Genomic DNA, 23,669 nt, shown 5'->3' with positions numbered 1-23,669 from the left:
CCACCCCCCAACCCAATGAAAACACCTTTATTTGAACAACTAAACGTTCATTTGCTTTCAGTGCTGGCAAACCCAAATATTGCAGCGTTATGACAGTGCAGGAAGATGGAAAGTGGAAAATGACAAGAAACAAGAGTGAAATCACCAAACTGTCGGCCATTGTCCAAGCTGAGAGAATTGGAAACAGTGAAATGCAAATCCAGAAAAAGTAAAAGTAGTGAAGTGTCTATAGTACAGCAACTGGGGAAGAGTAGCAGATGTTTTATTTCCCTGCTCGACAACCACAGTTCCATAATTTAGGATGTTATTTGTAACATGGGACATTTATTTTGTTTTTACATGAGTTTTAATCTGGCAGCATCCATTTAAGCACAAAACACCTCAGTATGGAGCTATGTACTAAAACACTATAGCACAGACAACACCCAACCTTGCTCCAAAGAGAGCTTATAATGACCCCCACCTTCCACAGTCATGCACACGAATAGGTGGTATGGCTCTGTTGTGAGTCCACTTCTCCATGCCTCAGATTCCCTAGCTGCAAAATGGGGATGGCACTTCATCTGTGTAGAGGCTGGGATCTTGAAAGGAGCCTATTGGCGTTAGGCACCCAAACCCAGTTGAAATTCAGTGGCTTGCATTTGCAAATGAGCCTACATCTACACAGCAAAAAAACCCAGCAGCAGTGAGTCTCAGAGTCCGGGTCAACTGACTTGGGTTCATGGGGCTCACGCTGAGAGGCTAACAATAGCAGAGTAGATATCGGGGCTCGGTCTGGAGCCTGGGTTCTGAAACCCGGCGAGGGGGCAGGGTCTCCGAGCCCAAATATCTACACGTTATTGTTAGTCCCACAGCGCAAGCCAGCTGAGCCGGGCTCTGAGAGTCGCTGCCACGGGTCTGTTTTTTTGCTGTGTAGACGAACCCTAAAGCACTCTGAGATCCATGGATGGAGAGCGTTACATAAAGGATTTATCACAACAAAATGAAGAGGGTGAAGAAATAATGGTGACACTGACCTTTGGCCCTTCACTGTTCTTCTGGCCAGGTGGGCCTATTTGTCCTTCCTCCCCCTAAAGGAGCAAAGAAGCAGAATTAAGGGGCAGTCCAGACAAAATCACTTCTATAATGAGTCAGGGACAATCTGCTGTGTGCAAGGCATTATTTGAATTCGATATTACTGCATCAGGCTCCAGCTGATCTTTAGAAATGCTGCCGATCTAATTGCATGCCGATGCACCTGGCACCGCTCTCAAGGGCAAGTTACCTACATAATTTACAAAGAGAGAGAAGCTGTATGTATAAGTCCCTTTATAAGGGAGTTACCCACAGTCATAGATCCCCTGCTCTTGAGCAGGAGAAGAGATGTCTCACTATAAATATCCCTGGCCATCCAGCAGGGAAGAGATCCCTTGAGAGAGGAGGAATGGGGTTATTAATTACTGGTGTTGCAGTAATGCCTAGGACATCAATCAAGAATCATGGTGCTGGGTGCTGTACAGACAGGCTGTAAAAAGAGACAGTCCTTGTGTCCTCCATTCATCAATGAGGGAAACAGCCCAGTTCAGAGCAGTCCAGCACTGTCCCCTCCCAAGCATGGCATGGAGAACAAACCCTTCAGTGTTTCATTTGGTAGGAAAAGAAAACAGACCAGGGCCAAAAACGAAGAGGGAACTGCTGCAGGGCTAAAAATCACCAGGATTATTGAACTGTTTTTGTTTCCAAGAAACTGAATTAAGATGATTTTTAAGGGGTCAGTATTCTGGTGTCTAGATCTCGTAATGCCCCCCTCCTGCCTCGAGGGACACAGAAGGCTAGGATGGCTGGCTTGGTGCTGTGGGCGTCACAGTAAAATGCATGAAGCTACTATCTGCAAGCAGATACTATTTTGAGATGGGGCCTGCTGCATACTAAGCTGGAAAAGGCATTGTGTGGTGGTGAGATGATTTCTGCTGAGTTATCCTTCTCTCAGAATGCATCCAATCTGAACAGTGAATACCTAATCAGGGCTCATAGGAAGCCAAACTCCAGCGCCCGAACAAGACAGCATTATTCTCAGACAGCGTGCTATTTTACTCCTGGAAAGGCAAAGGGGAAATAACAAGCCCCTTCTCTCGTCTTTCTTGTGTTTTTGAACATGCAAAGCTAAAGATCAGCAAGGATCTAATTCTGTGTTAAAATATTCAGCTTCCTGCTGCATCTGCCCCGCCCTGAGACTTGGCACTGAAATCTGCACTGCATGAGAAAGCGCTTTTTAAATCTGCTTCCTTCTTGCAGCACCTCCAGCTTTGACCCTCTCAGGTCTCACATGCGAAGAAGGGTTCCACCTGGCCAGGTGGAGCCGACCAGAGTCAGGCGACTGACCTAGATGAGCCCTGCTTTGAGCTGGTCTGGCAATTCCGACCTTCTGAATTGTTAACAGAATTCCAATTGCAGCAACTTTATTTTCAGTGATGGAAGAGCCAGAGAGCACTCAGCTTCGCACTCTGATCTCAAAAACAACGGGGAGTCCTTGTGGCACTGTAGAGACTAAAAAATTAATTTGGGCATCAGCTTTCGTGGGCTAAATTCCACTTCATCAGATGCATGGAGTGAAAATACAGTAGTCAGGTATAAATATACAGCACATGAAAAGATGGGAGTTGCCTTACTAAGTGGGAGGTCAGTGCTAATGAGGCCAATTCAATCATGGTGGATGTGGCTCATTCCCAACAGTTGACAAGAAGCAGTGAGTATCAACAGAGGGAAAATTATTTTTTGTAGTGACCCAGCCACTCCCAGTCTTTATTCAGGCCTAATTTGATGGTGTCAGATTTGCAAATTAATTCCAGTTCTGCAGTCAACTGTTGGAAATGGGACACATCCACCCTAACTGAATCAGCCTCATTAGCACTGACCTCCCACTTGGTAAGGCAACTCCCATCTTTTCATGTGCTGTATATTTATACCTGCCTACTGTATTTTCCACTCCGTGCATCTGATGAAGCGGGTTCTACCCCCAAGTTTATGCCCAAATAAATGTGTTAGTCTCTCAGGTGCCACAAGGACTCATCTTTTTGCTGATACAGACTAACGCGGCTGCCCCTCTGATCTCAGCTTCAGTTTGAAGGGCTGGCAGTTAGAAAGAACAATCTGCAAACTGCACAATCTCAAAATACGTGTAAGGTGGCAAGCAGGTGTGATCTGGAGAAACAGCCAGTGAGAACCCCCCACGGATATTAAGGGCAATTTCCCTGCAAAAAACACATTGGAAATCTATTGCGCTCCTGCCTTTGATCACAATTTTGCACCAAGCTGTGTTGGCAGTGCTCAATTGTCTAATTTAGAATCAGCTACATAGACAGCAATGGGAAAATTCCAGGGCAATTAGGATCAAATCTCTGCTAGTGTAAACTGGCCCAGCTCCACTGATGTCAAGTCCCGTGGAGCTGTGACAATTTACACCTGCTGAGAATTTGGCCCTTAGTTTCTACCTGGCCCATTATCTTATACTGAGTGCACGCTGCCAATAGATTAAGTACCTCTTTGCAGGGTTTATGGGCAAGGTAGGATCTCTATTTGTGCATGTGTACCCCTTAGTTTCTCATTTTAAGTTTCTCCCCAGTAAGATGTAACTTGATTAGAGAGAAATAATAGGATATACGTTCAACTTCTCACAGCAGTTAGATAGTAACGATAGTGAGGGAGACAGTTAATAAACCCTCCTCAGCATTTCTTCTAGGGTAGGCAGCTTAGGGCAGATGAGATTTATCATTCACTATGGAAAGTGACATTTACATTAGTCGGACAACATGAAAATGGCAACAAACAGACAGAGTACACATGTTTTTAAAGCACATGGCCCTTCACCAGTAGAGGGAGCTCGTGCATCATTGGCTTTTCATGACCAGGGCTTGTCAAGAGGAACAGGTTGGGTCAGTTGGAGAGATGCAACGTTCTGAACTGTAGTGCATGGAAATATTTGCACCAACTGTCTCAGGAAGAGTCAGCTACAAGTGAGTCTGGGCAGGGCAGAATGCAAGGGTTTCATCCAGTGGGAGAGAGAGAGGCGAGGAGGAAGGCAGCTGAGATTCCCAGCAAGACCGTAGACTGTGGGATAGGATCAAGGGTTACAGACAGTCAGTCAAGAGAAAGGAGTGGGGAAATGGGGAAGCTAAAGCATTTGGATCCAAGGCACGGCAATGATTCCAGTCTGGGTCCTTTCTGCTGAGACGCGGAAAGCATGTTCAGCAACCTGCTTGCACCAGGACAGGACAATGGCTCAGCACAGTGAGAGCTGGGATGAGATTCCTAAGTACACACCTGCCTCTAGAGCAATTCTTCACCTGCTGCTTGGGAAATCGGACCTGATGTGGAATCAGAGACCTGCTTGGTGCCTATAATTCACACCAGTACCACACCCGCTGATTGCCCTGGAGGAAGATGCACTGAATCTCAAATGCTATTTCAGTGCCGTACCTTAGGGCCCAGGTTTGGACAATTGATATCAACCTGCTGTCCACATTGTTCGACCACTAGTGCATAGAACTGCTGATAAATTGCAGCCAAAGAATTCCGCTTCTCCCAGAAAATCAATGCTAAGAGAGAAAGCACAATATACTCTCAGCTGAGCTGCAGGATGGGGAAGGGTAAATGGATGAGAAGTGTAGCATGTTAGCCACTGACCAAGCAGCCAGGCACCATGCCCAGCTCTCCCGGGTATGTTTCAAGGTGGGGAGGGGACACCACTTAAAAGATATTTTCTCTTGCATGTCGTGCTCCAGCCGCTTTGCAACACGGTGTGTAACCAGTGTCTGGAGAAGCAAAGAATCCTTACGTCAGGTCCTTGGCGTCCAGTCAGCCCTCTGGGTCCAGGAAACCCCTGCAGACCCATTTGACCTCGAACTCCTGGGGGCCCTTTCATCCCCTGTGGCCCACATTCTCCCTGGAAACAATAAGACATAAATACATCATGGAGGGCCTGGCTGCACCTCTTGCTGCCCTTTCACTGGCATGAACCAAGATGAAAATGGACGAGGTCTTTGTAATAAGCAACTAGCGTGACTATCTCAGCTCCTAACACTGCAGGACAGCCATTTCCTTGCTCCCCCTCTGGATAGTCAGTCTTCTTTTATCCTTGGGTCTCTTCAATCTCATCATGCTGCATTCATGGCAGAATGGAAGGGGAAAAGGAAACAGCCTTAATTAACCCTAAATGCCCTTTCTCTGATGTGGTCTCCCCTTCAGACCACACCATGATCAAGGTCACCAGAACATGGCTTTTGTTATCCAGCTTGTTGTGCAGCCAAAACCACCCTCCATGTTTTATTCCTGGCAAGTCCCTTCTAGCCCAGGCCCTGGGAAATTAGATAGACCTCAACCAAATCCCAGGATCCAAATAACCCTGAACTGTTATTCCCACCCAGTTCTGAATTTGAAAGCTCACCCCACCTCTGATTCAGAGTCAACACCACCGGACAACGTCTTCCTCAGAAACACCACGCCCTATCCGGTCTCCTTACCATGACCAGTGGGGTGAAGCCCAAACAAGACATGCCTCTCCACCTCATCAGAGTGCTCCAAGATTTGGGGCTGAGCAGGACACGCCCGTCTATGATATGTATATGGCCCCAATTACTGTGTTATCTGAGCACCTCACACTGTTCAATGTATTTATTCCCGGAACACCCCTGTGCAGCAGGGTCATGTGGTTATTCCCACTGTACAGAGAAGGAATTGAGGTACAGAGAGACTAAGTGACTTGCCCAAGGTCACACAGGGAAGTCTGTGGAGGAGCAGGGAACTGCACCCAGATTGCCCAACTCCTAGCCACTGGACCAGCCTCTCTCACCAAAAATAACATCCTTTTCAGATTAAAAAGAGCTGCCTAAGGTGTGAGGAGAACAGAGCAATCGGGCGCTCCAGCTGAAATTTTCATCTAGTGACGTCAGCTCCTAAGAAATCCTTGTTGAAATTCTGCCACTAAAGTGAAAGTAAGGATGGGGTGATCTCCCTCCTTCTGATGGGGTCGCCTCCCTTTCTGGACACTTGCCTAGAGCATCCCTGGCAGAGAGACGTATCCAGACGAGGGCCCAAAACTTAGTGTTGGGCCAGTAACTGGGTTGAAGGGGAAAGGGAAGAATTATTTGTGCTTATTTTCATTTTAAAAAGGGCTGAGATATTCTCTCTCTCTCTCTCTCTCTCTCACACACACACACACACACACACACACACACACACACACACACACACACACACACTTTGCCCATAGTTCATGAATAAATCATGAAAAGGCCCTGACCCTGTTGTAGGTTGCAACCTACACACCTGAGCCAGGCCTGGAAATATGGTGAACAGGGGTCAGATGCAGGGAAATGCGTCTAGACATGCAGGAACGAATGGGGCTAGGAACACTTTGCAGCTCAGTTTAACCTTGCAGCAGTTCAGTGCTCTAGTGTAGACAGGCCATTAGTTAAACCAGATGAGCAGCCACAAACCTCCCCATAACTTACTGCGCTATCCTGCCGTGTCTGTACCACTCTCTCCAGCTGCCCTGCTACATGGGAGGTGGTTCCAAGGCTTAACATCTGGAAGGCCTAACAGGTGGAAACTGGGTAACTGAAGCACCAAAGCCAGGTTTCTCCAGAGCAGTATATTATATTGGAATTGGAAAAGGCTCAGAAAAGGGCAAGAAAACGATTAGTGGCATGGAGCAGCTTACGTATGAGGAGAGATTAGGAAGACTGGGACTTTTCAGTTTGGTAAAAAGACGACGAAGGGGGGATATGATAGAGGTCTATAAAATCACAAAGGGTGCGGAGAAAGTAAATAAGGAAGTGTTATTTGCTCCTTCTCATAACACAAGAACTAGGGGTCACCCAATGAAATGAATAGGCAGCAGGTTTAAAACAAACGAAAGGAAGTGTTTTTTCCACACAACGCACAGTCAGTGGAACGCCTTACCAGAGGATGTTGTGAAGGCCAAGACCAGAACAGGGTTCAAAAAGGAACTAGATAAATTCATGGAGGAGAGGTCCATCAACGGCTATTAGCCAGGATGGGCAGGGATGGTGTCCCTAGCCTCTGTTTGCCAGAAGCTGAGAAGGGGTGATGGGATGGATCACTTCATGATTACCTGCTCTGTTCATTCCCTTTGCGGAATCTGACATTAGCCAGTATGAGACGGCAGGATACTGGCCTAGATGGCCCTTTGGTCTGACACAGTATGGCCGTTCTTATGTTCTTAGTATTCTGTTTGATCTGTGTGAGATGCTATTCTGGGGGCACTGGAACAATTTGAATAGTGGGGATGCTAAGAGCCATTGAACCAAACTGTAAACTCTATATAATGGAAACAACTTCAATCCAGGGGGCATACCATTACCCCTCGTTCTAGCACCTATGTTCTGGGGTGCAGTGCTCGGTTCCCCAGTTAATTCTCTTTCAAGATAGACCCCCCCAGAATCTCATGAAACCTGCTCTCTACACACAGGACACTAGAGCAAACACATAGCCCATTGCTTTTACAGCAAGGCCTCTGCTTTGCAGGCAAAACATCAATTAACCATGAAATTAGGAGGGGGAATCCTCTGTTTTCAAGGGCCTAAGGGAGAATATACCAGGTCCCAGATATCTGAGTGACCAATCCCCTCCTCTGTCCTTCCAAGCCAGCTGAGGTCAGCCAGGTGGTCCCTTCCTTCCCACCAACAATCCCATGTGGATGGGGTCCAGCACAGGACATTTTCAGGACACAGATCGATTCTGGGGCACGAAGGGCATTCTAATGGATATGGTGCTGGACTGGGATTCAAGGGACCTGGCTTCAAATCCCACCTCAGCCACAGAGTTCCCTGTGTGACCTTTGGCAAATCAATTGACCCCAGGCCTCAGCTCCCCACCTGTACACGGGAATCAGGCTGCCAGATCCCACAGGAAGTAAACCCCATTCCATTAGTGACTGTGAGGTGTTGACACTCTGGTGATGGGGCCATGTAAATACCTTGATAGCTGGATCTATGGAATTCCCCTGCCTGGGCTCTGCCAGAGCCCCTCTCGGGCCTGGTCTTCCAGGCTCAGTCAGGGCAGAATCTTTTCTATTTGAGTCAGGTTCATCTTTGGCCATTTGGGCAATTTCCCCCTCATCTCATCCTCTGTGTGTTTGGCCCCTTGTTTGACAGAGCGACCGGTTCTCTCTGGGCCCAGCTAAGGGGCGGTTTTTGCCATTATTACTTTAGCTTCCATAATCCTTATTCTGACCCGTGATGTGCTTCCATGTCACTAAATGCAAATCGCTTCATGCAAACAGGAGATGTACAAAGGGCTGGAGAACCTGGTGCGTGTTCTACATTCAGCTGGGAGCAAGAACCCCTCCTGCAGCAAGGAGCTCAGAAGACAGTGACCAGGAATATCTGATTGCACTGGCAGAGCAAGAGGCACTGTTAATAGTTCTCTCTTATGACACTCATCTTAGAGCTTGCCTTTCCCTGCAGCCATGTCTTTGCCAGGGAAACTTCACCTGCTATCAAGCCTCTTATTAAACACTGAACCCCTGATGAGAACTGAATCCAATACCAGAGGGGACTAGCTAGGCCGGGCAGATGCACAGGAGAGCAACGGTGGGAGGAATCCTCCCAGACCCGAGCTGCAGTGCCGAGGACACTGTGTGTTGGAGTGGGATGAAGGACAGGAGTATCTGGGCAACCGCAGATCTTCTGGCCCCTCCCTGTCCTTCTTATGCCCCACCCACTCCATTCTGCCATTCAGGGGGCTCCTAGAAAAGCTTAGCTCTGTACTGGGAAGGGCATTCTGCATGGCCCTCCCACATCTGGCCCACCCTCTGTTGCAAAGGGAACCACACTAACCCCATTGCTGAGGGCCTGGGCTCCCAGATGGGGGCACGGCTAATTTAGCTCTCTATGCAGCGTTGCCAACGCTCATGATTTTATAAGAAGTCTCACAATATTGGGGCTTAAAGCCCCAGCTTTTGGAGTCATGTGATTACACGAGACTATCAGCTTCCATTTAATAAGAAAACCAGGGGGTGGGGGGAGGGGAAGTAAGCATCTAGCACTCATACCCATGGAGAAAAGCTTAAAACACCGACTCCTAAAGGCTCATGAACCAGAAGTCAAATAAAAAGAACCCAACATTACACGAACAAACGAACAAACAAACAAACAAAAAAATCAAGATTTTTAGCTGATCTCATGATTTTGGGGGGCCTGACTCATGAGTTTCGATCACTTGGCATTGGCAATGCTACCAATAAGAATGTTTAAAAAGGGGGTCCAGAATTTCAGCAGGTGACCGCTAGAGTAACTTTCCTGGCATGGCGGGATCTTCTTTATACAAACCTCCCCTTAGTGAGGCTGCTGTGTACAAGGAGCAGAGACTTGCCCTGTCGAGAAGGGTGCTAGAATAAAGGTCCCTAGTGATTCTAATTGTTTATTCTTCAAGTGCCAGGAGAGAACTCAGTCTAATTATTAGTACAATACAACCAGCTCAGACATGCTCTGAGACTACATGACCACATTTAAACAGCAGGGAGGAATGGGAAAACTACAGAAATTAGTATGAATGCCTCTGGATGCCAGCCACTGGGTGTACTGTACCTTGTCTCCTTTGGTTCCCATGTCCCCTTTCACTCCATCTGTGCCTTCGCCACCCTGTAATAACAGCACACGTTAAGAGTGCAACTTCTCAGGAGACCAAACTGTGATGCTCTCCATGGCTGAGGAGCACAGCGATCCGCATTCAGCATCGGAGAGGAAGCTTTCGCCGGTTTTGCTCAAAAGTTCATTCTTGATGATCTTTCCACAGCTAAAAGGAAAGTCCCTTTCTACCCAGACCAGAAAGCTGCAATGTGATCCTACATGCCAGATACTCCGGGAACTTTAGACCCCTGCAGGTAGCTTTAGCGCCCCTGTAAAATGGTGGAAGAGGAGTGTATGGCAAGGAGGTCAACAGTAGACCTCCTACAGTTTGGAGTTGATGAAAATATTAGTTGTTTGGGGCAGAAGGAAGGACCACCTGCACTGCGATTAACAAATAAAGTAACTTCCCTTCTGCTTTATATTGGGATCCCGACCCCTACTCCCCCCACCCCAACTCAAACGCACACTTCTTAATTTGGGATTTTGGTGCTTATAAAACATGACAGCCCATTATCTCTGACTTGGCAGAGGCATGACATGGGCAGATACTCAGAAACCTTCCACACACAAAGCTCAACGCTGACACGCAGTAAGTCCTGCTACTGTTGTTTCAAGCAGTGTGCGCCGGCTACGTTGATTGCTGACGGACCTTTTGTGATGTACAGCAGGAGCTAAGAGGAGGCCACTCAATCTGTTTTGAGCTGTGACCTTCTATAGGGAAGGACCAGAAATCAGAACTCCAAAAGGTAACAGGTCAGTGCATTGCCCCTCAGTGCTGTACAGCCTACCCCTGGTTTGTGTATGCCGAAAGATCCCAAGACCACATCCAAGAGCAGCAAACATGCGGTCTTGCACCCTGCTGACTAAAGTACTAGTTAAACTCTATCCAGAGACTTACTTGCTCCAACTTCCAACATCCTTCCTAACTAACCCCAAGGCCATCTGTCCACATAGCATAAAGTTCAGGAAGAGGAAGCAGGAGAGTTGGGTTTTACTCCCAGCTCTGTTACAGTTTCACTGCGTGTGACCTGGGCTGAACTGTACGGAAGTTTCCCCATCTGTAAAATGGGGGTTATATCTCAAATGGGGGAGGAGGAGTATACAGAAGGGAGGCCAAATGTCTGAACATTTGTGGAGAGCTCTGAGACACTCAGATGCAAGGGGAATGAAAAGTACCACTGTTCTTCCTGATAGGAGATAATGTTTCAGGGATCTTTAACAATCCAACTCCCAATAATTAGGATGTGTCTAAACAAGGAAAAAAGGTATGGTCTTACCACAGGTTAACGATCTTGTGTGACAACTATAAATGCTTTGTCTTTGGATGGTTTAGACACAACAAATTCTGCATCTCAGCAGGGGGCTAGATGAGATGACCCTTGCGGTCCCTTCTAACCCCATGGTTCTGATTCACTAGGATTCTACCTCATGTTAGTTACCATGTGGTAAGAACACACCTTTTCTTTCTACTGAAGACAAGGATTTAGAAGGCAGAGGCCCTTCTGTCTCTTCAGAAAGCTCCCAAAACTCAGAGGATGTCAAGGGAGTATAAGAGTGGCTCTCTATTTTTCTTCCCAAAGGACCATTCGTAGCTTTCAGTATGAACTCTGATACCAGGGATCAGGCTTCCAGCAAGTCCACAGTATATCAAACCCCCATAGCAACGTAGGAAAGCCATATCGGGACCAGAGCCATTGAGGCTAATTCCATTATGCAGGCCAAGTAAGGTGACCAGATGTCCCAATTTTACAGGGACAGTCCTGATATTCAGGGCTTTTTCTTATGCAGGCGCCTATTACCACCCCCATCTCGATTTTTCACACTTGCTATCTGGTTACCCTAAGGCCAAGTGACTTACCTGGTCTCCTGGGCGTCCCTTTGAACCTGGCATTCCAATCAACCCCTGAAAGAGACAGAAAAACATTCAATGCAACTTTAAAAAAAACACACACACAAAAATCCACACAGGCCTTCAAAACCTCCCCGGGTGAAAGGTATTTGCCAGAAAATTAAGCGTCTGAACTTCATGGGAAACACCAGCCTCATTTGCAGAATGTCACTGCTGGTGATCCCATGGCAAGGTGAAAGGGAGAGGCCTCCTCCTAAGCACCCCCTTGTGGCCCCAGGACAGCCCTGCAAGTGGACCCCTCACCTCAGTTTCCCTTTTAAGTCCTCAGTAACTCCATGGAAGATTATCTTCTAGGCCATCATTAGATTGGCTCTTAAGGGATGTCAATATCAGAAGCAAAAGCCTTATGGGAATCCCCCACACTGAGACAGGGCCCCAGCATGGTCAACGATTGCACCCCAACCCTACTACTAAGCAGGGAGCATAAAGAGCTCTGGCTGTGTGAATTGGTGAAAGACTACAAGTGTGTGAGGGGGCTGCAAGCAGGCTTCAAGCAAGTCAGCAGCAAGAGCTATTCTGGCAGATTGGTGGTATGTAGGAAAGCCATGGAGAGCTGCTTTTAAGTATATAGCAGTGTAGGGAAGGCACTGAGAATGACCTGGCCTTAGTCTTTCCTGCTGACAAGAACACATGAGGTGTTAAGCCCCTCCCAATCAGGGTGGAGTACCCCAGGACTCAAGACTCCAGGTTTCCCCAGAAATCTACCTAGGGCTTAGCTTTCGCAACAGTATTACTCTAGTAGGGGGAGCTTCCCCATTGCACACACAAGCATTCCCTATATGTCCAGCATGGGGACTATGATGTTGCAGCAGTATTATGTGGGGGCTGCTGCATGCAGAGCTCTCACTTTCCAATCTTATATCTGGCCCATTTCCTAACAGGGCAGAGGCCCAGCCACATGTGCAGATAAATGCATATGATTCTACAATGTACCAACGCACACGGGGAAAGAAAGATAGCTTGGCTTTGTCTCATTTGTGCATTGGGCAGGATCTCAAACGGTCTACGGTGTTCTACCATTGGTAGCAGCAGGGCTCCAGAAAGAAAAATGGAGCTAAGGGAAAGACCCAGTGGATTTCCCTCATTATTCACTCCAGTGCAATGTACCAGTTCAGGTTACGAATTGGAGCAATATGGCATAAAGAATTCACCATGCCCAAAGCCCCTCCATTCCCACCCTCACCCATAATGAGCTGGGGCATGGAAAGATATATCCATGCAGACTTACCATGGGGCCTTCTTGACCACGCTCTCCTCTTAGCCCAGCAGGACCAACTGCTCCCTGCAAACAGAAATAACTGCATAAAAACAGCTTCATGAAAAGGCTGCCATGTTTTAATTAACTCATCAAGGCTGACTGTTATTAAAAGGCAACACGTCAACTCGGAGAAATCCAAACTGAGCGACAGCACGAGGGAAAAACGGTGGAGGGTGGGTAAAAAAAATCAGATCCCATTTCCAAAGAAGAAGGAGTGGGGGGAGTGGGGATCGTGAGTCTCCCAAAAGGGAGATTTCTTCATTTGATATCAAAAGTTCAATGAATTCTGTACACTTCCCACTCCATAGGCAAGACTCCCAGATGCCAGACTCTTCACTCAGCATGCACAGGGCACTTGGCCACAGCAGCTATGGGAAAGGAGGTGCCAAGGACCCATTTTGGCCATGAATGGGCTATCAACATTATACACACTGACAGGTTTCAGAGTAGCAGCCGTGTTAGTCTGTATTCACAAAAAGAAAAGGAGTACTTGTGGCACCTTAGAGACTAACAAATTTATTTGAGCATAAGCTTTCGTGAGCTACAGCTCACCTCATCGGATGCATTCAGGGGAAAATACAGTGGGGAGATTTATATACACAGAGAACATGAAACAATGGGTGTTACCATACACACTGTAAGGAGAGTGATCACTTAAGATGAGCTATTACCAGCAGGAGAACGGGGTGGTGGGGGGGGACCTTTTGTAGTGATAATCAAGGTGGGCCATTTCCAGCAGTTGACAAGAACGTCTGAGGAACAGTGGGGGGTGGGGGAAATAAACATGGGGAAATAGTTTTACTTTGTGTAATGACCCCTCCACTCCCAGTCTCTATTCAAGCCTAAATTAATTGTATCCAGTTTGCAAATGAATTCCAATTCAGCAGTCTCTCGTTGGAGTCTGTTTTTGAAGTCTTTTTGTTGAAGAATTGCCACTTTTAGGTCTGTAATCGAGTGACCAGAGAGACTGAAGTGTTCTCCGACTGGTGTTTGAATGTTATAATTCTTGACATCTGATTTGTGTCCATTTATTCTTTTATGTAGAGACTGTCCAGTTTGACCAATGTCCATGGCAGAGGGGCACTGCTGGCACATGATGGCATATATCACATTGGTAGATATGCAGGTGAACGAGCCTCTGATAGTGTGGCTGATGTGATTAGACTCTATGATGGTGTCCCCTGAATAGATATGTGGACACAGTTGGCAACAGGCTTTGTTGCAAGGATAGGTTCCTGGGTTAGTGGTTCTGTTGTGTGGTGTGTGGTTGCTGGTGAGTATTTGCTTCAGGTTGGGGAGCTGTCTGTAAGCAAGGACTGGCCTGTCTCCCAAGATCTGTGAGAGTGATGGGTCGTCCTTCAGGATAGGTTGTAGATCCTTGACGATGCGTTGGAGAGGTTTTAGTTGGAGGCTGAAGGTGATGGCTAGTGGCGTTCTGTTATTTTCTTTGTTGGGCCTGTCCTGTAGTAGGTGACTTCTGGGTACTCTTCTGGCTCTGTCAATCTGTTTCTTCACTTCAGCAGGTGGGTACTGTAGTTGTAAGAATGCTTGATAGAGATCTTGTAGGTGTTTGTCTCTGTCTGAGGGATTGGAGCAAATGCGGTTGTATTGTGTGGTGTGATCTGGGTGAAAGCTGGAGGCATGTAGGTAGGAATAGCGGTCAGTAGGTTTCCAGTATAGGGTGGTGTTCATGTGACCATCGCTTATTAGCACCATAGTGTCCAGGAAGTGGATCTCTTGTGTGGACTGGTCCAGGCTGAGGTTGATGGTGGGATGGAAATTGTTGAAATCATTGTGGAATTCCTCAAGGGCTTCTTTTCCATGGGTCCAGATGACGAAGATGTCATCAATGTAGCACAAGTAGAGTAGGGGCATTAGGGGACGAGAGCTGAGGAAGCACTGTTCTAAGTCAGCCATAAAAATGTTGGCATACTGTGGGGCCATGCGGGTACCCATAGCAGTGCCACTGATCTGAAGGTATACATTGTCCCCAAATGTGAAATAGTTATGGGTTTGGACAAAGTCACAAAGTTCAGCCACCAGGTTTGCTGTGACATTATCGGGGATACTGTTCCTGATAGCTTGTAGTCCATCTTTGTGTGGAATGTTGGTGTAGAGGGCTTCTACATCCATAGTGGCCAGGACTTCACTACAAAAGGTTTTCTCCCTCCCCCCGCTCTCCTGCTGGTAATAGTTCATCTTAAGTGATCACTCTCCTTACAGTGTGCATGATAACACCCATTGTTTCATGTTCTCTATGTATATAAATCTCCCCACTGTATTTTTCCACTGAATGCATCCGCTGAAGTGAGCTGTAGCTCATGAAAGCTTACGCTCAAATAAATTTGTTAGTCTCTAAGGTGCCACAAGTACTCCTTTTCATTATACACACAGTTTTTCTGAATGACTGTTGGTGACATCCATTCCAATGGGAGCAAAGGGATGATACTCTACTGTTCATAAGGCAGCCTCTTCTAACTGATCAGAGGATCACCCAATACCTGCATCTAATCACGCAACTCTGCATTTACCAATTACCACCAATGTCTCTGCTTATCCATCAGACTCCATCTTTTTCTACACCTGTAGTCATTCTCTAACCTTTATGGCAGTTAATGGCCAGTGACCAAGTCAACAATAAATGTGGGAGGAGAAAGACAACAGAACCCTCCCCTACCCCAAGGTTTCAGGATTGTGCCAGATCCAAGTGTGAAAAAGACCAAATTCCAGCTCTAAGCATCTCTCTCTCTCTCTTTTGACTGTGAGTTAGAGCCTGCAGCTCAGACAAATGGACTGGAAACAGCTAAAAATGGAATCACTACATAGGATATATGTCTGTGCCACCTACCTCAGAGTTTTATATGTCTGCCCATCATCGAAGGAATTGAATACTTTCCACTTAAAATCAATAGCAACAGCAAAAATTCCTAGTGGACATGATGGAGTTACTGGCCCTTCTCCCCTTTTGGGGTAGAATATTTGGGGTTTTTTGCCCTTCCTCCTTTTTTCCCCTAAGATTTTACAATTTTCTCTTTTCCCTCCTTTTGGCTAGTAGGAGTTTAGGGGTCAGAAAGCAGCATTGTGAGTATCATTCTTATGGTAGAAAGGCATTTTCCACATGCTAGAGCTTGTTTTCTTTCACTTGGACAGGGAAGGAGGATGGTTCTGCAGACAGTCAACACAGCAAAGGCCCAGAGAAAGCCACCAATGCCAAACCTCTTCTCTTTAAGTGGGGCAGCATGGGAGCATTTCATAGCAATGTCCCATTCCGCCACCAATGCCAGGGGAGGCCCAGTCAAGGCTACAGTGGTTATCTTCAAAAACCTAAGCAACTGGGGTTTGGTTACCTCAGTCTACTGCAACCTGATATGGTTTCTGCCATCAGCAAAAACACTTCAGCCATATGCCCCCAGGTATGGAGGCTAAGGGTAAGGTCCTCTCAGAGTATACCTGTCACAGCCATGGCTTGGGTGGTCAGACCTTGTGGTTGGGGCAGGAGGAGACGTTGAGCCAATGGTCAGAGACCAGGGGCAGGGATCAGGAATAGATCAGGAAAGTAGGAACAAGGGACAAGTTAGGTAAGCAGGACTCGGGAATCAGGTGAGAAGGCAGGGGCCGATGTAGCTACTAGCCAGGAATTCACCCCCTTGCACAGATTACTTCCAGTGCCTCCTTCTGGCTTAAATAGCATAGCTGGACCAACCAGTGGGGCCAGGCACTCCTCCAATCAGGACTCCCATGGACTGTGCCTCTGGTGGGGCTAGGGTTCCTTTAGCCACTTGGCCCCCCAGATACTAGCAAGCCATCAGATACTGCCGGTATGCAAAGGTTGCCTGGGGACCCGAAGACCCAGGTTCGAGACCCATGGATCCTCACAATATCCATACTGCAATCAGAGGGTAGACACACCCAAGCTGGCGTTAGTCGAGTTGGCTTTAGTCTGGCCAGCTCAGGTCCCAGAGTTGTGAAACAGCAGCAGGACAGGAGAGCCCCGTGAGTGTTCCTGGCAGGCTGGTACAGCCCATGCTACAGCAGCTTCACTGCTCCAGGCCCTGAGTTAGCTAAATTAAAGCTAGCTCAGGTATGTGACATGAGCTTCTATCACATCCTGTGAGTACAGCACAGACATATCAGCAACAGAAATCCCTGGGCTTTGGAATTTATTCCCACCAGAGATCAAGCTGAGCTCACAGGCAAACTCCGCTGTCTGTGCAGGCCTCTACCTAAGTCCTGGAGCCAAACGGGCACCACTTGGAGCTTGCTCAATTCAGGCAAGTAGCTCAGGGGAGGGCAAGAGCATTTTGCTCCCTTCAGGGCTATAGGTACCAGATACTAGAGTGATGGGCTCATTACATCAGACAACCTCACTAACAATGACATATTATTGCAATGGCAGCAAGATGGGGAAGAACGTATTTAACTCTATGTATGGGGGAAACAGACTCTTACAGGGTCTCCTTTAGGCCCAGAGGATCCTTCTATCCCAAGTGGACCCTAGAGAGAAAAAGAAAATAGCTGTAAATATAGGCAAGAATAGAGACCCCATTCTTTCGAGTTTAAATGAAGTCAAAGCCAAATCCGTTCTTCCCCCACCCTGATTTGAAGGAGGCTGGATGTCACTACAGGTCAAGGGCAGCATTTGCTTATTCGCCTTGTGCTATTTCTTTCACTCCACTGTCTGTTCAAATGCCATGTACCCTCAAGCCCTGTGCTCAGTGATTTACGGCCATTGGCAATGCAGGATCTCAGGTGATTTCATCTCATGAGCCCTGGCTCCTCCTACCCTCCCAGTCTTACACAGTTTCAACTTAGATTTCCTGCAAGTGAAACTCTCCCAAGCCATGGTGACAGATGGATGAGGAGGGGTCAGAACTAGAAAACAATCCTGGTGAATTGTCCATGGGGATGGAGAAACTTGTCCCAAGCTTTCCTACAGCCCATTACGGAAACAGGGTGGATCTGGATGTATATTTTCATGCCAACAACGTTTTTCCTTGTGTACTACTCCACCTGGGGTACGGCTTGCTTACATTCGTCTTTTCCTGCATCTTCATCGGTCTTTTCTCCTTCCACTAACCCCTCTGGGCTGGTCTACCCATACTGGCAGGTGTCCCTGCCAGTGCTATGCTAAATGAGGAAAACAGCCTCTTCTTCAAACCACTGCTCTTCCTGCAGTGTAACCTCCCTTCCAGTCTTTGATCTCACCTGCAGCACAGAGAATCAGGCTCCAGTCCTCAGCAGGAGGTGAGGAAAAGGTTTTGGATCTCGCAGCATAACTTACTAGAAGGTTCCATACTAAGATGCACACCCAACCATGCCCTTGCCCCCCATCTGGCCCCACCTGGCTGGTGGTGGAGACGGGGCTGGTTGGAATGCGGGCTCTGGCTTCAGCTGTGGGGGCAAGAGGGAGGGCTGACCAGAGTCAAGTGAGGGGCCCACTAATCCTCAAATAGCCCTCACCCTGGGATCACTGCCTCACCCTTGCATCCATAGTGACTCTGCCTCCCTGTCACAGGCCTCTGTGAGGTCACTGCCTCACCCCTGTACCCTGAGTGACCAAATGGCGGTTTTATTGGAAATCAGGCTTTTCTGGTTTTTCAATTTTCACCAAAATCAACAGGGTTTTGCCCACAGACCCTTAGAACATTCCTCAAAATGTTGGAATGGAACGGATGGGGTGTTCAAATGTTATCGCCTGACAGACACATGCCAGTGAGATTGTGTAGGGCCGAGCTTTGCTTGGTCAATAATACTAGAAACGAGCCCCATTCTCAGGAGACCATTCTGTTCACTTGGTCAGCAGCATGGTGTGCTGCTTCCAGAAAAGGAGCCAGGAGACCTGGATTCTAATCCCAGCTCCACTGTTGATTCATTGTGTGACCTAGGTCAAGTCCCTTCACCACTCTGTGCCTCAGTTTCCCCATCAGCAAAGCAGGGATAATATGGCTTATCCACCTCTGTAAGATACTTTGCGATCCTCAGACAAAAAGTTATATATAAGCACAAGTATTATTAGTGATACTTAATGTAAGGTGGCCAGTTTTCTACTGTTCTCCAGCATCAGCAAGGGGCTACAACTGGCTGAGCAAAGGCCCTACACAATCTCGCTGGCATGTGTCTGTCGGGCAATAACATTTGAACACCCCATCCGATCCATTCCAACACTTTGAGACATGTTCTAGGCATCCGTGGGCAGAATCCTGGGGAGTCTGGTGAAAAGTGAAAAACCAGGAAAGCCTGATTTTCGGTAAAACCACCATTTGGTCACTCAGGGTACAGGGGCAAGGCAGTGACCTCACAGAGGCCTGTGACAGCGAGCAGAGTAACTTGATACAGGGTAAGGCAGTGAGGGGTTTAGTAGGCCCTCCACTGCACTTTGGCCAGCTCCACCTCATCTGGACCTCTGAACTCACACACACCTCAACCAGCCCCCATTTCTCCCTCAGTCAGGCCTTCCCAGCCAGACATGGCCATGGTGGGGCCGAGAGCATGGCTGGGTGGGGGGAACTGGCCAGAGAGGGGGTGAGGGGCTTGGCAGGGTATACAGCTGCCTTACATAAGCAAGGAAGCGTACAATGCTCTAGGTTATATGATTGCAGAACCTGGAGACTCTATCCAACAAGACTGGGGTCCCATTGTGCTAGCCTGGTTCCAACACAGAGCGAGAGACAGTCTCGGCCCCAACAGCTTACAGGATAAACAGACAAGGCAGACAAAAGGTGGGAGGGGACGCAGAGGCAAGTGCGGGGGAACGGTTTGCCCAAGTCAAACAGTAGGTAAATGGCAGTGCTGGAAACAGAACATGAGTCTCCTGGCTCCCCATTAAGTGCCCTACCCACTAGAGAACGCGGCTTCCCACTGCTGGGCACCCTGTGCATTCCCTGAGGCAGTGGTAAATATGGCCTGGATGAGTGAAGCCTTTAAGTTCGTTTGCGAGATGCAATGGATGATTCCAGCAGCCAGTTTGCTTAGCAAGGACTCAGACAAGGCCCCACTTCTCAGGGGTGCTGCACAGGACACCTGTGGCCTTGGAAAGGTCAAGTGTTCTGTACTGAGAAGATGATTATGCATCCAGGAGCAATTTACCTGTGATCCTCTAGGCCCTGGGGGTCCACGTCTCCCTTGCAAGCCTTGTGGTCCCTACAGAAAACAGGGCGGGGTGAAAGCACCCTACAGTTAGGTTAGAATTAACTTGACTCTAAGCGCCACCTTGCAATACAGTTCATCGGTTGTGCTGCATTCCTTATTCACCGTTCACCTCTTTCAAGGAATGTGCAGAAGTGTCTGCAGCATGGGCTGGAGGTACAAAGACGGAGAGGGGTTCTTTAGCCTCCAGGCCAATTAAACCTCTCTCCACGCAGGCTTCGGTTGCCAATTAGTGCCGGCTAAGCTATTTGGTGCCAGGGAGAGACAGTCACTGAGAGCTGGGCTCAACCCTTGAACTCATTTCACAAAGGTCCCCATAGCAACTGCTGTTGTCACGAGGTTAGTGTCGAGGACATACCTTGGGGCCCCAGGGACCTGGCAAGCCGGAAGGGCCCATTTCTCCCTACAAACAAAGCAAACATAGGCACCCTCATTAAAGTGGCACAGTGGGCAAGGAAAGAAAGGTACACATCGGCAAGGTATATGCCACCTTCCTCCACGCTGCCTGGTAGGGACTCACCTGAGACCCATTGACTCCTTGTAATCCGACTGGCCCCGGCTGCCCTGGCTCCCCCTGCAATAAAACAACACACAGATACAGTCCCCATAGTTATTCGGTCATAGAATGCGGGAGAACCATGCAGTCCGCTCCTTAGAATCATAGAATCTCAGGGTTGGAAAGGACCTCAGGAGGTCATCTAGTCCAACCCCCTGCTCAAAGCAGGACCGATCCACAATTAAATCATCCCAGCCAGGGCTTCGTCAAACCTGACCTTAAAAACTTCTAAGGAAGGAGATTCCACCTCCTCTCTAGGTAACGCATTCCAGTGTTTCACCATCCTCCTAGTGAAAAAGTTTTTCCTAATATCCAACCTAAACCTCCCCCACTGCAACTTGAGACCATTACTCCTTGTTCTGTCATCTGCCACCACTGAGAACAGTCTAGATCCATCCTCTTTGGAACCCCCTTTCAGGTAGTTGAAAGCAGCTATCAAATCCCGCCTCATTCTTCTCTTCTGTAGACTAAACATCCCCAGTTCCCTCAGCCTCTCCTCATAACTCATGTGTTCCAGGCCCCTAATCATTTTTGTTGCCCTCCGCTGGACTCTTTCCAATTTTTCCACATCCTTCTTGTAGTGTGGGCCCCAAAACTGGACACAGTACTCCAAATGAGGCCTCACCAATGTCGAATAGAGGGGAACGATCACTTCCCTTGATCTGCTGGCAATGCTCCTCCTTATACATCCCAAAATGCCATTGGCCTTCTTGGCAACAAGGGCACACTGTTGACGCATATCCAGCTTCTCGTCCACTGTCACCCCTAGGTCCTTTTCTGCAGAACTGTTGCCGAGCCATTCGGTCCCTAGTCTGTAGCGGTGCATTGGATTCTTCCGTCCTAAGTGCAGGACTCTGCACTTGTCCTTGTTGAACCCCATCAGATTTCTTTTGGCCCAATCCTCCAATTTGTCTAGGTCCCTCTGTATCCTATCCCTACCCTCCAGCGTGTCTACTTCTCCTCCTTCACGGATACCTGTCAGGACAGCCAGGGGGCTGGCTGGAGCGGTCTGTCAGATCTGCTATAATTCTCCCAGCAAGGTTGCAGTGTTGACCAGACTGGAGTGACTGCCTCCATTATCAGCCTATATACCTGCTTTGGGGCCACCTGGCCAGACCCTTGTGTGAAGATTGGCTGGGCCTTGGATGATTGGCCTGGGCCTACCATAGGATTTGCAGGTGATTACCTCGGATGACTCATTGCAACACACGAGCTAGATTTCGCTACCCAGCAGCCTTCAGTGCCCACCAGTGGCTCCTGTCTTGGGGCTTCCAGAGATAGACCCCAGCAGAACAGGGCACTCAGTTGAAGCAACACAGATAAGAAGCTCAGAAAACCAAGTTATTGGGCTCAACACAGGAGTTACTGGGTGAAATTTTATGGCCTGTGTTGCACAGGAGGTCAGACTACGTGACCTACTGGACACTTCTGGCCTTAACTTCTCTTAATCTAGTATTCCTGGAGAAAGCCATGGGGATTTCCATCAGCTTCATGGTGTTAACACACTGCAGAGTTCACCAGAAGCACACGATCGTGAGCTTTTTGAGACAGAGACCACTTTTTATTCTATGTTTGTACAGCGCCTAGCACAATGGTGTCCTGGTCTATGAGCGAGGCTGCTGGGTACTACCGCTATACAAATAATACATCATAACATTTCATATTCTCACATTCCACAAAAGAGCCCCAGAAAGCCACCATAAAGCACGGGGCTGAGCCAAAATGGAGAAAGCACGTCACTGGCACGAGTCGGTCAGTCCCACTCCTTCCAGCGTTACCACCTCACACCTTCCTTGTATCGCTGCACAGGGATTTACTTCACTATGCTTCAGAGTAACAGCAGTGTTAGTCTATATTCGCAAAAAGAAAAGGAGTACTTGTGGCACCTTAGAGACTAACCAATTTATTTGAGCATGAGCTTTCGTGAGCTACAGCTCACAAAAGCTCATGCTCAAATAAATTGGTTAGTCTCTAAGGTGCCACAAGTACTCCTTTTCTTTTCACTATGCTGACACCCCCCACCACCAACTCATTCCCATAGAGACCAATGCGTGTGCAATGACCTGTCTCCTAACCCGGCAGGGCCAAGGCATGGGGACAATTACAGCCATATGTTTAAAACTCAGTAATGCTCTTGTATCGAAGAGACAGCTGCCCCCAATCACACCACATTGCCATTTCTTTGTGGGTGCGGAGCCGAGGGGTAGAGGGTTACTGAGAAAGGAATTCCTTTTTCTTCCACTTTTCTCCTTTCTGCAGATGGTGTTTCCATCTCGTGCACATTGTAACATGCCCTCCCCTTTCACTGCAGGACAGATTTCCTTTAGAGCGGCATAGGAAGCAGAATTTCCATTTAGCAGGAAATTCACCATTTTGAAATGTGTTTTCATTCCACACTGGAGTGAAAATTCCAATTTCAAAGCGTCCTGGGAAACTGAATTTTGGAAAATGTGGCATTTTCATTTGGATTTTTAAAAAAACTTTATATTATAAATTTGTAATATAAAATGAAATTTATTTTTAAACAAAAAAAACACCAAAAAGGTTCCACCCCAAAAGCATCAAAACACCATTTTCGTCCTTATGAATATTCATCATTTTGAGGTTCCCCCCCCCCCACAAAATAAAAGTTTGTTGAAATCGAAACATTCAATTTCAATTTTGACAAAATGGCATTTTCTAATGGGAAAACATTCCGTCGGAAAACGTGCAACCAGCTGTAATTCCCTTCCCAGCTGGGGTGACCTACCGGAGTCAAAGAGCAGTGAAAACTGTCTCAGGCACAAGAACAACCTTGTTTTTATCCATTGGTTGAACTGAAAAATGATAAACTTACCATAGGTCCGGCTGGCCCTGGAGAACCCACTGCACCACTTTCCCCCTGGAGCAGGATAAAGAAAAACTTGAGACCTCAACACTATAAGCAGCATCTCCTTTTCCCTTCCCCTCTTTCCTGCTGAGCGACCGTACCCAATATAACCTGGAAAAAGCCACCCTTGGTATGGAACGAGGACTATCTAATGCAAACCACTGTTTGTATAGAAGTGTATCCCACTCCTGCTCATGTGGCACTCTGTTCCACTCTGGTGGTTACTGGGCCACAGATAGGGTCTCTTAGCTTCAGCAGTAGAGACTCATGCTTTAAGATCCAGAAGTGTCAGGTGCTATGTT

At 47.7% G+C, this 23,669-nt stretch overlaps 1 protein-coding gene across 1 annotated transcript in view; it reads right to left on the bottom strand.

Annotated features, from left to right (window-relative positions):
- LOC144276273 (uncharacterized) overlaps positions 1-23,669 on the bottom strand; it is a 252,380-nt gene that overhangs the window by 58,304 nt on the left and 170,407 nt on the right. The window contains exons 18-27 of the mRNA XM_077836247.1: positions 23,335-23,379; positions 20,463-20,516; positions 20,301-20,345; positions 19,883-19,936; positions 17,246-17,290; positions 12,767-12,820; positions 11,488-11,532; positions 9,588-9,641; positions 4,814-4,921; positions 1,017-1,070 (exon numbers count right to left, since the gene is read on the bottom strand). Coding sequence (XP_077692373.1) covers positions 1,017-1,070; positions 4,814-4,921; positions 9,588-9,641; positions 11,488-11,532; positions 12,767-12,820; positions 17,246-17,290; positions 19,883-19,936; positions 20,301-20,345; positions 20,463-20,516; positions 23,335-23,379 — 558 coding nt within the window. The remainder of the gene's footprint in view (positions 1-1,016; positions 1,071-4,813; positions 4,922-9,587; positions 9,642-11,487; positions 11,533-12,766; positions 12,821-17,245; positions 17,291-19,882; positions 19,937-20,300; positions 20,346-20,462; positions 20,517-23,334; positions 23,380-23,669) is intronic.

This window comes from Eretmochelys imbricata, chromosome 16 (assembly GCF_965152235.1).
Source record: "Eretmochelys imbricata isolate rEreImb1 chromosome 16, rEreImb1.hap1, whole genome shotgun sequence".
Lineage (NCBI taxonomy): Eukaryota > Metazoa > Chordata > Testudines > Cheloniidae > Eretmochelys > Eretmochelys imbricata.
Note: the sequence above shows the minus strand (reverse complement) of the source record. Positions and strands in the feature narration are given on the sequence as shown.